The sequence below is a fragment of the Hipposideros armiger genome, unplaced genomic scaffold (genome assembly GCF_001890085.2).
Source record: "Hipposideros armiger isolate ML-2016 unplaced genomic scaffold, ASM189008v1 scaffold_478, whole genome shotgun sequence".
In the NCBI taxonomy this organism is placed as follows: Eukaryota; Metazoa; Chordata; class Mammalia; order Chiroptera; family Hipposideridae; genus Hipposideros; species Hipposideros armiger.
In genome coordinates, this window is record NW_017731828.1 from 135,357 (window position 1) to 149,874 (window position 14,518).

At 43.4% G+C, this 14,518-nt stretch overlaps 1 protein-coding gene across 1 annotated transcript in view; it reads right to left on the reverse strand.

The window, feature by feature from the left end:
* Positions 1–5,950: 5,950 nt before the first annotated feature.
* Positions 5,951–14,518, reverse strand: part of MKRN1 (makorin ring finger protein 1) — a 10,456-nt gene continuing 1,888 nt past the window's right edge. The window contains exons 2-7 of the mRNA XM_019666804.1: positions 12,444–12,673; positions 11,787–12,013; positions 9,553–9,767; positions 8,681–8,791; positions 7,990–8,128; positions 5,951–7,636 (exon numbers count right to left, since the gene is read on the reverse strand). Coding sequence (XP_019522349.1) covers positions 7,424–7,636; positions 7,990–8,128; positions 8,681–8,791; positions 9,553–9,767; positions 11,787–12,013; positions 12,444–12,558 — 1,020 coding nt within the window. The 5' untranslated portion in view covers positions 12,559–12,673 and the 3' untranslated portion in view covers positions 5,951–7,423. The remainder of the gene's footprint in view (positions 7,637–7,989; positions 8,129–8,680; positions 8,792–9,552; positions 9,768–11,786; positions 12,014–12,443; positions 12,674–14,518) is intronic.

Below are 14,518 nucleotides of genomic sequence, written 5' to 3' on the forward strand. Positions count from 1 at the left end.
GCGGGAGGACGCAGTGGGGACGGGCAGGGGTAGAGACAGGGTAGCTGGTGGGGTGGACCAGGCTAGTTCTACCTGACTGCAGGGGAGTATGGAGGAGCTGTGCCTGAGACGCGCCAGGCTCAGCCTGAGTCCACTTCCTGTGGAACAGGGATGATGTGGAAATTCGGGTTCACTCACGTCAAGGTTGTATGGGTGACCCAAGGCAAACCAGGCTGAGAGCTGTCAGCCAGAAGCTGAGCCATCCCAATACCAAGGTGAGTTCAGCAGGGAGGAGATGAGCTGGCCCTGCCAGTCGTTTGCAAACCTCCACATGATGGAGAAAAGGCTCTGGGGACTCGTATCATCAAGGGCACTAATAGTGCCTGCTTCCATTTTTCGTTTTCAGAAATATCATTGAACACGTACCCATGCTCGAGATTCACGTAGCTGGTTCACCCTTCAGCAAAATATGGCTAGCTGCTAAGGTGGTTTAGACATCATAGTTTCGTTTTAGTCTTACCCGTACATTGTTTCATATATACCCCCAAATAATTGCTCTACACTGGAAGCACCAGGAATGAAGTGGAAGTAGAGCACAGAATAGGAGGCAATTCTACAAAACCATCGGAGATCGCTCTTCACCTGACATATAAATTGCACTTACTGATGATCAGTTTACTTACCATCACTTGCATTTACTTAGTCTTATAGTGTCAAGATGTTACTAGAACTTGAAAGACCAAGAGGCCATAGATGGGCTGGCCCAGTGGCTCAGTTGGTTAAGAGCTCACTCAAGAGTCCAAGCTCTGAGCAACAAGGGTTGCTGGTTCGATTCCCGGCCTGAGCTGAGCTGCTGCTGAGCTGCCAACAGGTGGTAGGATGGCTCAGCTAAAAAATAAATAAGTAAATATAATAAGAGGCCATAGAGTAATGATTATATCTACAATTATTAATTTTTTCACTTACTGGAAATAAGGATTATCTACACAAAAGGTGTTAACATTTTAAAAAGTTGCTTGCAGACAGCAGCCTGAAACCTTCTCATCTAATCTAGAAACATAGTTCCAATTGCAAAAATAAAATTGATGACACAAAAAAAGACCAAACCAGTAATTTTTTTAGGGCACAGAATACAGGCATTCACCCTATCAGAGCATGTGTTTGGGTTGTACTCGCCTGTCTACACTTGAGTGTCTATTTCTAAGCCCCTAAAATTCAGCAATGTTCCAACATAAATAAAAATGACATGCACAGGATGTAGCTGTTAGGTAGCTCCTTACAGCGTTTAAGTCCTGCCCTGGCCCTTTACAATATGAACCTGCCAGGTCATTTCCACTTTGCGGGGGCTTTTGCATTCTCAACTGAAAAGAGAGGCAGCTGGACCAGGGGACGCGTCTGTATCCTGGTTGTGCATTGGATGGGCCACAGCGCTCACTCAATGTGCAGATTCCCAGGCCCCAGCCCCAGAGCTATGCTTCAGCAGGTCTGGAATAGGATCTATGTGTACTTTTCACAAGTCCCTTCAAAGCCCAAGGTGATTCTCACAAGCCAGTTCACAGACTGACTCGGGCATCATGGACAAAACTGATCTATTGTTCCTTCCAGCTCTCCAGGCTCAGCACCCAAAGCCTTCGTGGCAGCTGACCACAGAGACTGAAAGCAGAAGTGGAAATGCCAAAGAAGCCCCGCGGCTTTTGGGGAGTTTTTGCTAATCAAATGCAGGCTGTTTACCTTGAGCTCCACTTAAGCATTACTGTATTTGTCCTAAGGGATGTGGGGTTAAAAAAAGTATCAGAAAGTTTCCTGACCTAAAAGGACCCAATGTTTAGCAGGAACCAAGTTTTCGCATTTAAAGTGAAATAATGTTGCATGGCTAATGGCCAGAATAAAGTGTAACACGGTAGTTCAAGGCAGGAAAAAAATGCTAGGGCTGGCTAAAGTGATGTGGTAAAATGTCTTGGGGGATTCAGGACCTCAACGGGCCCTGGACAAAGGGGGCTGTATGTGAACAGAAAGCACAGCAGGAACAAGCCCAGTGCTTTAGGCTGAGGAAGGTGTGCTGGGATGTCATGGGGGCATGTGGGTCCTTCTTAAGAGCACAGAACAGGCTCACGGATTTGATCCCGCTCTTCTAGATAGCGAAATGTCCCTAAGGACCTTGAGAAAGGGAGTTATATGACGCTGTTGGTAGAAACGCATGAAGCCAAGAGGTTGGGTCAAATCTGAGCAAAGCATGGTTTTCAGTTTTAGAAAACTGAGGATGAAGTGAGAGTTGGGGTATCCCAGAGAAGGTATCTAGCAAGCCGTTAAGAGATGCTGGACTAGTACCAGATAAAAGGCCAGGGCTGAGAGGAAAAGGTGATGTCCTAAGACTGTTAGTTTTGGTGACTATCACACCCAGCCACGTGTACCTCCCTTGAGCTTCTCCACTAGACCTGTAACTTCCTTTATGGCAGGTGCTTTGTTGTAATTAGTTTTGTATCCCTGCAAAAGTGACTTACGTATGGAAATTGCTCCAAGTTTGTTGGTGGGATGAATTGTAAGCAGGGGTGAGGACAGAGAACAGCCCAGATGGGACTTTAAGTAATGCCCATAATGAGGGGGAACAGGAGGAGGAGCCAGCACTTCAGAAGAAATCAGAAAGGCGGTGACAACCAACGATGCTGAAGAAGTGGTCTGCACACTATGCTGGCCTGTGGCTAAGGGAGCACTGCATTGTAACAATATGCAAATCCAATCACAATCTTGGGATTGTACTAAGAAGGCTGTTTTTCAGGTCATTGTTCTAGTCTTTCTCAAGAGTATTGGCCCATGATGGACTGGAAATAAAAAGTAGAAGACAACTGGTCCTTGACCATGAACAGTTTGAGAAACATTTGTATAAGAGAACACTCAAGATTGGGGAAAATAGGGGGCAGCCGGTTGGCTCAGTTGGTTAGAGCGCAGTGCTCATAACACCAAGGTTGCCGGTTCAATCCCCACATGGGCCACTGAGCTGCGCCCTCCACAACTAGATTGAAACAACTACTTGACTTAGAGCTGATGGGTCCTGAAAAATGTTCCCAATTAAAAAAAAAAAATGGGGGAAATAGTGATCAGTTGTGCCAATTGCTATAAGCCAAGGAAATGAAAGTTTCCTGCAATACCTGATTTTGGCAGGAGCGCCACTGGTGGCCCTTGGCAACGTACTTTTGGTAGAACCATGAGGATGAATGAAGCCCACTGCACCAGGCAGTCTACTAGAGTCTGGCCTCTAATCAGAGGGACGCAGGTTTGAAGTCAGCTCCAGTTTATTAGCTGTGAAAACTCCAGGCAAATGACTTCAGTCTCCATCATAAACCAGATACGACTTACCTCAGCTTGCTATAAGGACACAATGAGAACTACAAAACGATGATTACAGAGCTTGGTACATTGTATGTACTCAATAAATGGTAGTTATTTTTAAATCACGATCGAGACCCCTCCACCCTGTAACTGCAGATTCAGTGTGTGGGTTCCAACTTCTCCAAGGCAGGAGGGATGAAGGAGGCAGGCAGCAGGAGGGCTGAGTGGGTCACATGACAGCAACTTAAGGGCAAAGAATTCTGGGAAATGGAGGGGCTCACATGGACTGTTTTGATGACAGTTTCTGCCACATTCGTGCTCACAGCATCTCCAGTGCTGGCACAGTGCCTGGCAGACTCAAATATCTGTAATGAAACAAATGGTTGTCTTCATCTTATTAAAAACGTTGTCCGTGAAGTTTCAACACAGAAGGCAAAGGCAAGGGAAGAACGTGAGTTAGGGCACCTGTATATACGTTCAGTAAAAACAAGCCCTTATTAAGAGGGCAAATTCATCATCGGAAATGAGTCTTACTTTAAACAAACCTTTTCCTTAGAAATTCAGTCTTACGTTTTAGATTATGTTCACTGCTGACAGGAGTCCGTACAGTCTTGTGGGAGCCGACTTCTAAGTGTTTATTGAGGGAAGTAAGCTTTTGATTTCAAGGAAACGAAGTGCATCACTGGAACCTAAAAGTGCTTCATTTATTTGGGTACCACGTGGTGCGTCTCTTCTGTGCACTGATAAGGGAGCTGCAATAAAGACCTGGTGAATTCTGCTGAAGTAAGACCTTGGGTATTTTCTATCATCAGCAAAGGATCTTTTCCTGTCATTGAGTACAAAGAAATAAGCACTTTTGTTAAAATGATTTGCTACAAAGCACTTTTCTTTTATCTAAAATGTAAGCCTGTTTACATGTTTGTGAAATAAGTCTTAGAGGCTGTGGAAAGCAATAACACATAACCATTGTAGGGGACAGTGATACTGTGCTAATCACTTCAGATATAACTTACAAAGGATTTCCTGTTTTTTAAAGTTCTTTAAGGGATAAATCCATTTGCTGCTCAAGCCTATGAAACCCAGGTTTAAAAAAAAAAACCTCAGAAACTGCTGCTAGTGTTTGAGAGCTGATTAAAAACTTATCATCCAGCTTTCCTATTTACAACTGTTTAACTAAAGACTTGCTCACATATTTAAAAACTATAGCAAAGTCTCACTCTTATAGAAAATACATATTTCCCTTAGTAATATCAAAGGGTAGGCCAAAAGCCAGTAGTTTGTAATGTTTTTCCTACTACTGTATACCATAGTGATTTAAAACCATAATTTGTTCAATACAATTTATTACCTTGACGAGAGGAGCCTGAAAATTATAAAAATTCACTATTTTAGATACATATTGGTATTTAGTTTGTTATGCTGTGACAACAGAAAGATCCAGTCTCAGCGGCTTTTCACCCGACGGTTTAGTTCATGTCCCTCAGTGGTCAGTGGAGTGTCCTGCACCCCACCTGGCCTCACCCTGTGAGCCCAGGCTGGTGGAACAGCCACCTTCTCAGAAATGGTCAGTTGCCATGGAAAAGGGGAAAATGAGGTTAAGTCCCTGACTGCTTCTTAAAACTTTCGTCTGGAATTGCTACATGTCACTTGTGCTCACTTTCATCAGCTTAAGAAAGTTCGAGGGGCTTGTAACGATGACTACGAATACCTTTACCAATATCATACCTCCTCCCTTCCCCAAATCTTTGACAGGATTTGGCTAACGCGTGGGCTTCCACTGCCTTTCCACTGCAAGCAGAGCTGCTCCCAACACAAACCTACCTAAACCCCAGAAGCTCTTATCACCACCTGGTCCCGCCTGGACCATTCTATTCTCCCTGCTGGTGAGTCAGCTATGCCAACAGGCCAGCTACCCATGAGCCTCTTCCTACTTTCCAGACACCAAAAAAGGGAGGCTTTTAAGTCTCTCCCCAACTCGGGTCCCCAGCAAGGCCTCACCCGTGGCAGCTGAAAGTGGACTTCTGAAGTTTCCGGAAGGGAGCAGCTGGTACATGAGCTTACAGAATGACTACTCAGTGGACCTACGGCTGTTAACCATGACTACAGTTAAGTCACAATACACACAACTCCTAGTTGTGCAAACATTTTCAACAGCATAAATTCATAAACAGATATTAAAACTAAAATGCAGTAAGCACTGCAAAAGGTCACCCAAATTCTCCCATAGGAGCAGCCACATGGTTATTTCATTAGTAAAATTCACAGAATCAGGAAGAAAAATACTTTTCAAACTACTGTATGTTGTAACCTACCTGTTACCTGCGGGCATGGAGGAGGTTCAAGTACCAGTGTGTGGCAGCAGCACACTACCAGTGCCTTTGGCTGAGAAATGTGGCCTAAGGGTCAGTCTTGCAAATTCTAATGCAGAAGTTTTGATGATCCCAGCTGGTAAGGTTTCCCTCTTTATCTCTCACACATTTCTCAGCAGGCTAGCTGTCTTAGGAAAGGTGTCACTTTTCTCAATGAAGCTATAGCCACAGAAATTTGACTAATTGATGCACTGATCAAAGAGTCAATGAAAGAAATAAACGTTAAGCATATTTCAAACAACATATTACACAAAAGAGGAAGACAACTCATGGGGTTGTTTTTATTGTTTTATTTGGGAAAAGTGCTTCTTACAAAAGGGCAGCTGCAAAATACAGAGACCTCTGTAACCATGACTTGCTTTCTCTTAAAATGAAAGACTGGGTGGGATCCAAGGAATCAAAGCAGTAGATGGACAACTCAGGAGCATCTCCAAGTTTTTTTCAGGAGATAGAGCAACAAAATGCAAAGCTAAAACTTTCCGATCAGGAAATCCTTCTAACAACTTGTCTCGTGGACTACCACCCCTCCCCCCCTTTAGTAAGAAAGCGTGACTTATTACTGCAAACCAAAGACCCCACTACAAGAAACACCTTAGAACATAGTTTTGAATTACACCTGTCTACCTGCAAAGCTCAGGGATGGAATGAGGCAAACACCCACAAAAACGAACACAAAACCCCAACAGCAAAACCCCTCAGAGGAGGGTGAAGGCTTGTCAGAAAGTGCCTGGATAGGAGGGCTAGGAGATCATTAAACATTAAATACAACTGTGTATCCAAGACCCAGTTTGTGTTAATATATGGGATAACCAGTTTTCAGCTCTATGGCTAAACCCATTTCTCTATTTATATAGACAGCGCTAGCACTGCTCTAGTAACAGCTACCAACATACTGCTTTGTCCTGGAAGATCTATTTGCCACACTAGGCTGAAACGACTAAACCACTGTCTTCCCACTAAGGCTACGAACGCAGCACCTATGCAGAAATGAGCTTATCACACACTCAACACTCACACAAGCCACGTCTATCAGCCCTGCGGGTCAACGTCCAGCTCCTGCATGTCTTTTATGCCACTCTATCTTTTATGTGTGTTCTTTCACAATATTCCTATCACACTAAATACAGTAAAAATCTCAGCACATTCGCATCTGGTTACCCAGTAGCATTACTCCTGTGCAATTAAACAAGAGACCAAAACCACAGAACAAGAGCACGGGGTGGGGGTTACAGGGTGGGGAACAGATAAAAACACAGATGTGCAGATTTCAGCAGAAACCTCAAGTTTCAGTTGCAGGAGGGCTACTTGCCCCAGTTCAGATCCTTCACCCATCACACCTCTCCTTGGACCTCAAAGCAGGGCCAGCGCTGTTACTTGTGAGTCTGGGTCCGCAAAACGAGTGTGGCAAGTCCATAAACCCTACCCTAGAACTGTGTGAATCGCGTTGAAAAACAGATGATGACGCAACAAACCTACACTAACTGTCTGACAGTTAAGCTCATGTTACAAAAAAAAACAAAACTAACTTTAAGATTTATTTTTGTAACTTTTTTAAACAGAGAAAACAACTCACTCTGTGGGGATAGGTGAGGGATTATTGAGAAGACAGGCCCTGGGTAAAAGTTATTCCGACAGCACCTGGAGTTGACAGGCCTGCCTAGGAGAGAAACACGGGCACTGTCACCCCACCACAGGGCACAGCTCTTGTCTGAGGCTCAGCAGACCAGTTCCCACGCCACGCCAAGCTGCTATAGATCCAAGTCATAAAAATCTTCCAGCTCATCATGAAACAAGTCCCACTCGTCTTCAGAGTCTGTCAGGTCGTCGTCCCCACCTGCAGCCAAAAGCATAAGCAACATCTCGCCCAGCTCAAAGGTGACCACCTCTTCTTCGTCGTTGGCAAAGGGGTTGCTGTTCTCTCTTTCCTCAATGAGCTCCCAGAAGTGGTTCCTTCGTTGGGCCTGTAAAAAACAAGGCCATGATAGGGGTGGCACTGTCGAGTGGCATCTTCTAGTCTCTTGTTTCTAAGGCAAAACGTCCAGCACATCAGAGGGCATGACGAACCAGACTTCTCATTTAGGGGTTCCACTTTACCAATCAATTCCTCCCCTCCGGTTACGTGATGCAAACCGTTTAGCCTAGAGCCTTTAAGCATTCTATTTTTTTTCCTTTCCTACCCCTCCCAGTTCTCTGAGGTTGCTTTCCTCCTTTAATAGGCTAGTCTCGCTCCCATCATTTCCTTCCCCTACCCCAATGTGTGCAGGGCTCAACTGCGAGCGTGTCACTTCCCCCTTTTAAAAAAAGTGAGAGTTACCCGGTATCTGCTTGATGTTCCCACTTTCTGTCTCTGTGGCTCCTCTCTACGGCCATCGGGGTAGGCATGCTTGTAAAAACAGTTCCCTCCAAATGGGCAGCTCCCACGTCCTTCATCAAAATACCTGCACGCCTTGTCGCTGGAAAGGAAAACAGCGCAGCCCTTATTCACAGTGGATTTCAGGTCTGTATTCGACTATCATCCAGGGTTTCTTTAAACAGGTAGGGAGAGAACCAGTGTGTCAGCTTACAGCCCTCCCCGAGGTGTGTTCTTAAACACGTGTGCGCTACCGCATGAAACACTAATGAGAAACAGGCACTCGGTTCGATTCTACGCTGTTTAGCAGCTCTAGTACCGCAGGTCCAGCAGAGCAAACCTAGAAGCCCACACACAAGCATACAGGACAACTGTAACATGGACTCAGCATAAGGTAGAGGCCCAGTCACGGGCTTCAACTCTCAGCAGTATAGGCTCCATGATAACACAGTCCCCAGGCACAGGGCCCAAGGACGGTGTTACGCAGCAGGACACAGAACGGGCACGCATTACCAGGGGTGACAAAATACACTGTACTGGGAAGTTAAGAAAGGGTAGGAAGGAGGTAGGAGTACACAGTGCAGCACTGTCCTTTTCAACGTGAACCCACGCTGCGCTGGGACCTCAGCGTGAGGGAAGGCTGCAGCGCTCATACCTCATGGCCTCCTTGTATTTCTGAATGAGTTTCTGCTTCTCTTCTTTCTCTTCCACCCAGTACTCACTTGGAATGACAAAGTTAGATGTGATCCGGCATTCGGGGCAGGACCTGGGAAACAATGAACAGGCTGCAATGCAAATTCCCCTTCCCCGGCCCACGCGGCTTCAAGAACACACCCTGGTGTGTCAGCTCCAGGCTTACAGACTTAACTGAAAGGCAAGTGGGGGGGGGCATGTCCTGAAAGGGCGCCACACACTGTCACACAGCTGGCCGTCTCTCGGGAGGCAAGACAAGCTCCTTTATAAATTCAACTCAATGGCTAGCCAAGTTCATTAAAAAAATAAATAACTTAGGTAAAAAAACAAAAACAAAAACAAAAAACAAAAGAAGACATTTCACACAGACTCCTTTTTCTTTCGTTGAAATAAATTTATTTCTTGTAACTTTGCTCTGTTTAGGTTATGCCGTTTTTGTTCAGTTATGAGAACAATCTTTTAAACGATGGTGGATTATTGGCTAGCTTAATGGATGGAATAGGAAAGTGGAAAATGTAAAACTTCAGGAAACATACATTCAGAGCTAGATAAGTTTGTTCACTGAGCCTAAACTGGCTAATCCATTAAACACAATCTCCTCAGAAAAAGCACGAAGATTCTACTGATACATAGGGTTTCCTCATTCAAATGAAAGATATACCAACTAACCTAGAAGCTAGCTGAAATACAAAGAAATCCCAATTAGAAGAATACCCCAGTTTCAAGATAAAATGCATGCATTTAAATGCGGTCCGTCTGGTTGAAAGTTGGCACAAGATACTAAATTCTTCCCCAAAATAGAAAGCACAAACGAAGGTTGGGGAGGAGCCTCACTTTATGATCTTGCTCTCAAATTGCTTAGCACTCCTCCACTTGCGAATACACTTGAGACAGTAGGTGTGGCTGCAGTTGGACAGGATCCCAAAGCGGCGCTCGCTAGGGTTGGCTTTCTCGTAGACCACCTCCATGCAGATGCCACACACCATGTCCTTGCTGCGCTGGACAGCAAACGACAGCTCCATGTCCTTCTCGTGGGCCTCAATGCAAGACTGCGAAAGGTAGAGATAAGAAAGGCAATCAAGTCACTGGACAAGACAAGGCTTCCACCTGACAGTTAATGACTCATGTTCAGAGAGCCAAACGGTAGGCTAAAAAAGGTGATACTCCCAACTCATTATAAGCAGCTGTCCCCAAGTGAATACAGGTGTGCCGACATGTTGGGACTTTACATAAAGTCACACTATGAGGACTCAACTTCAGGAACTGAAAAATTACCCCATTTTCTCTACAGAAGGTTTCTGTATCCCGCAGACCACCCCCCCCCCCGCTGTTATTCTCACTGAGGACAATTTTTCACACTAAGTTTGTTGATTTTCTGGTTTCTAGATGGAAAATGCAATGAGGATTAAGCCCCTAATTTACAACCTGTCAGAAAATAACAGTGAAGGATACCAACGTTTATTAGGTGACAATTATGTGTCAGGCACATAATTTTCACATTAAAAAAAACAGCTTCATTGAAGAGATAATTTACATACCATATAATGCATTCAATTAAAGTGTAAAATTAAATGGTTTTTGGTGTGCGCACAGAAATTGTGCAACCGTCACCCCAACATGAAATCCCATACCATAGTAGTCACTTATTTCCCCCTGAACACCCCCCCCCAATCCTAAGCAACTACTAATCTGTAGATTTGCTTATTCAGGACATTTCATATAAATATGTAACCTTTTGTGACTGGCTTTGTTCACTCAGCACATTTTCAAGGTTATCTATGTAGTAGAATGTACTGGTATTTTTTTTATTGCTGAGTAATATTTCATTGCGTAGATAGACCACAATTTATTTATCCATTCAACAGGTGATGGGCATTTTGGTGGTTTCCACTTTGGGGCTATTATAAATAATGTTGCTATAAACGCTCATGTACAAATTTTTGTGGACATCACATACTTTTTATTTTAATTCAGGTATAAGTGACAGCATTATACTACACATTTTATAATCTATAAGAAACATGCTAATTTATAGGAAATGCAAAAAAGCAATAGAAAAGTCACTCATAATCCCACATCACATTGTAGTATATTTTATCTTTATCCTAAACCGTCTTTTAAACAATCTTCAGAGGTAGGCACTACTCCAATACGCTGTGAAGACAGGATTCAAATTATGTCTATCTCATACCATGAGTCAACCCCCAACAACACAATTAACTTTTTACTGGAGATAATTAGCTCCAATAAATAAAAGGTTAATACAATGTCTTCTCAACAAAAAACTTCATGGTACAAAACCATAACCTGAAACCGTCACCTGTTGCTGTTGGGAATGTCAAATGGTGCAGCCATGATGGAAAGAGCAACTTGCCAGTTACCATATGACCCAGCAACTCTACTCCAGGATCAAGTAAAACACATGTCCACAAAAATTTACACATGAACGTTCATGGCATTATTCAGAGCCAAAAGGTAAAACAATCCAAATGTCCAAATAACGAATAAAAAAACAAACTGTGGTCTAGTCATACAGTGGATTACTCAGCCATAAAAAGAATGAAGGACTGATTCACACTACAACACAAATGAATCTGAGAATATTATGCTAATGTTTTAGCCAGTCTACAAAAGGCCACATAGATGATTCCATTCACATGAAATGTCCAGAATAGGCAAATCGTGAAGACAGAAAGTAGATTAGTTGTTGCCAGGGGCTGGCGAAGGGAACATGATGGAGCAAATGGATCAAGTTTCTTGCCAGGATGATGAAAATGTCCTAAAATTAGGTAGTACAGTGGTAATGATTGCACAACCCTGTAAATACATTACAAACCAATAAAATGTGCATCTTAGGAAAGCTGTTACTTAAAAAAATAAAATAAAAAAATAAGAAGTCTGAGGTTCTGAAAGCATGATTTCTTGATAAGCCCAGGTAAGCAAACATCCTAACTACTTACTGATAACCACTCAGTTCACCAAAGGGCTCTCTGAAATGAACTGGCCGCATCGGGAAAGGGCAAATCTAGTCCTCACACCCATGAACATGGTATCTGCTAAAGACTTACTTTTATATGCTGTGATCTCTGGGCCGCGTCCACTGGGTGCAGGACCTGCAGCCCACACATGTCACAGGAGTCTCCGTGGAGATACACACAGTTCTCCCCGTATCGGCACTCGCCCACCGCGGCGTATGGGCAAAGCTGCTGCTTCGTTTCCACTGCGCTTTGCTCCTTCTCGAGGTCTTCCTTGGTCACTGAGCCCTGCAGGGGTGCTTCAGTGCAGGAAGGGGCCGCTGAAAATGTTCAGGAGGGTGGTAAAGGTACAAAATGGATAAGGCAGATACACTCTAAGGTAACTGAGACGCTAACTGAAAAGAACTTCAATTAAACTCCAAAACAGTCTATTGAACTAATTTCCTTGCTCTTGAAAGAAATGAGCTTTTCTTAATGCTGGTATTTCCAAGATTAGGCTTGTTAAAAAAAAAAAAAAAAGCCTTTTATGTATTCCTTGTGCAACTGGCTTCAGGTTTTCAAAAACACTAAATTCATTACTATTGGGATTCAGGAAGTTTTGCACTCCACCTGTTAAGTCTCAGGTAATCCAATTTAGAGTATTAAGATTAGGCTAACTGAAGACTGGAGGCAGGAAGGTGGTGAAAGCTCACCTAACGGACGACCTACTGTCTAGCCCTCCAACTTGTTTTTATTCTTCCAAATACTCACTCCGGCCGCAGTAGGGCTGCCCAGGAACAAACTCAATGGCATTCACCCAGTCTTCTGAGCCTGCTCCTACAGTTGCAAAGTTTGAATTTCTTGACTCGGCCTCTCCCGTATTCATTTCCACAGTCGGTCCAACTGCAGAGGAGAGACTTGAGGAAGCAGCCAGGGATGCCTTTGCAGTGAGATCTGTAGCAGTCGTTTCTTCCTGTTTCAATGGCTTGCTGTGCTCATATCTAAAGAAAAATGCAAAAGTCAGCAGGCACTGTCTAACCCAAACCCTCTAGATGGGATACACTGGGGGTGCCAAAGAAAATGTATACAAGTGGACACTTTGGTCAACGTTACTCAAGCAGTAGTTCACCGTAATCAGAAGTGTCTGGACACTGATGGTAACCACTTTGAGCACCTCTTGTAACTGCAGAAGTCAAACATGACTTATAACAAATTCATCTTTTGTTATGAGTATATACTTATAATTTTAATTTTTTCCTTTCTTAAAATGTGTATACATTTTTTTGGCACCCTCTGTATATACCCTGATCCTGTCCTTGGGTTCCTGTCAAACTACTGTGCATATGAATCCACCTGGGTTCCAGGCGGATACCTAATTTCTAAGTCTGGAGCCCCCAATTCTGCATGTCCAACAAGACCCCCTGTGAGGCTCATACTGCTGGTCCAAGGGCCACATTTTGAGTAGCAAGGCCATAGAGCAGGGGTCAGAAAACTTTAAAGGGTCAAAAACATAATAAATAGTTTAGGCTTTGTAGATTATACTGGTCAATGTCACAAGTATTCAACTCTGCAACTGTTGTTCAAAAGCAGCCATACGCATTAGTTAAGTGACTATGTGTGGCTGTGTTCCAATAAAACTTTATTTACAAAAACAGCTTTTGGCCAGGTTTGGCCTACAGGTCAGTTTGCCCACCCCTGCCGTAGACCATCGATTTCCCTTCAAATTCTACTCTAGTCAGGGGTTTCAGCTAGTTAATCTACAGTTCCCATGGCAACTCTGCTAAAGAAGCTGTGTGGCCCAAGATTGATAAATCAAAGCAAGGCTGACACTCAAATTCGACAAGTAGAAATATGTGGAACATTCTACCAGCATATAAAATGCTCCCATTGTTAAAAGGGAGAGACAGTATTTACAACATATATAAAACATATTTTCTTTTCCTATATCCACTCATTCACCTAGTTACTTCCTCTCTCAAATTCTTACCCTACACATTGTCTTTTCTCATTCCTTTTCATCTGTAAAATTATCATTAAACCATGTTGTCTCCAAGTATACAGAAAATCTATTTCCTTCAAGAAGCGACTTTCTGCCTGAGAAAACCCTCACAATTCTTTATTTTATACTGAGAGTCATTCAGACACCATAAATTATGTACATAGTAAATCTAAACTGTGTTATACAATGGCTGGCCGAGTGGCTCAGTTGGTTAAGAGCTCGCTCAAGAGTTTGAGCTCTGAGCAACAGCGGTTCGAGTCCTGGCTTGAGCTGAGCTGCCACTGAGCTGCCAACAGGTGGCAGGATGACTCAGCTAAAAAATAATAAACTGTTATATAGCTTATATTGAGTTGTCGGAAAAGTACTGAAGTATTTTTTTCTGTTTTTCATTGCAAAAATGTGTCATGACTTTCCTAACAACCCAATTGTATGTATCTAGCAGCTCTTGTAATTAATTAATTGGGGAATACTAACCATCTATGTTATGGGTGTCTACATCTAAAAAAGTGAAATCTAGCTAAAGACTATCCTTTAGCTTATGGCAAACAATTGCTGAACTGTTTATCATTATATTATCCCAAGTCTTTATATGCCTACTCTTCAGCATTCAGTAACCTACTTTGCTTTTCAGTACAAGTAATTTGAGTATCCTGCTATCAGCTACAAAAACCCAATGCATTTTATTCCATAGACTGGAATCCATGCAAGCTGAGGAATGAGAAGGAACTATCATGAATACGCTTTCGTTTTATCATCTCACTCCATCATAAAAAACTGATGTGAAGGGGGCCAGCCGAGTGGCGCGATGGGTTAAGAACTGGCTTGGGACGCCAGAGGGCCCCGGTTC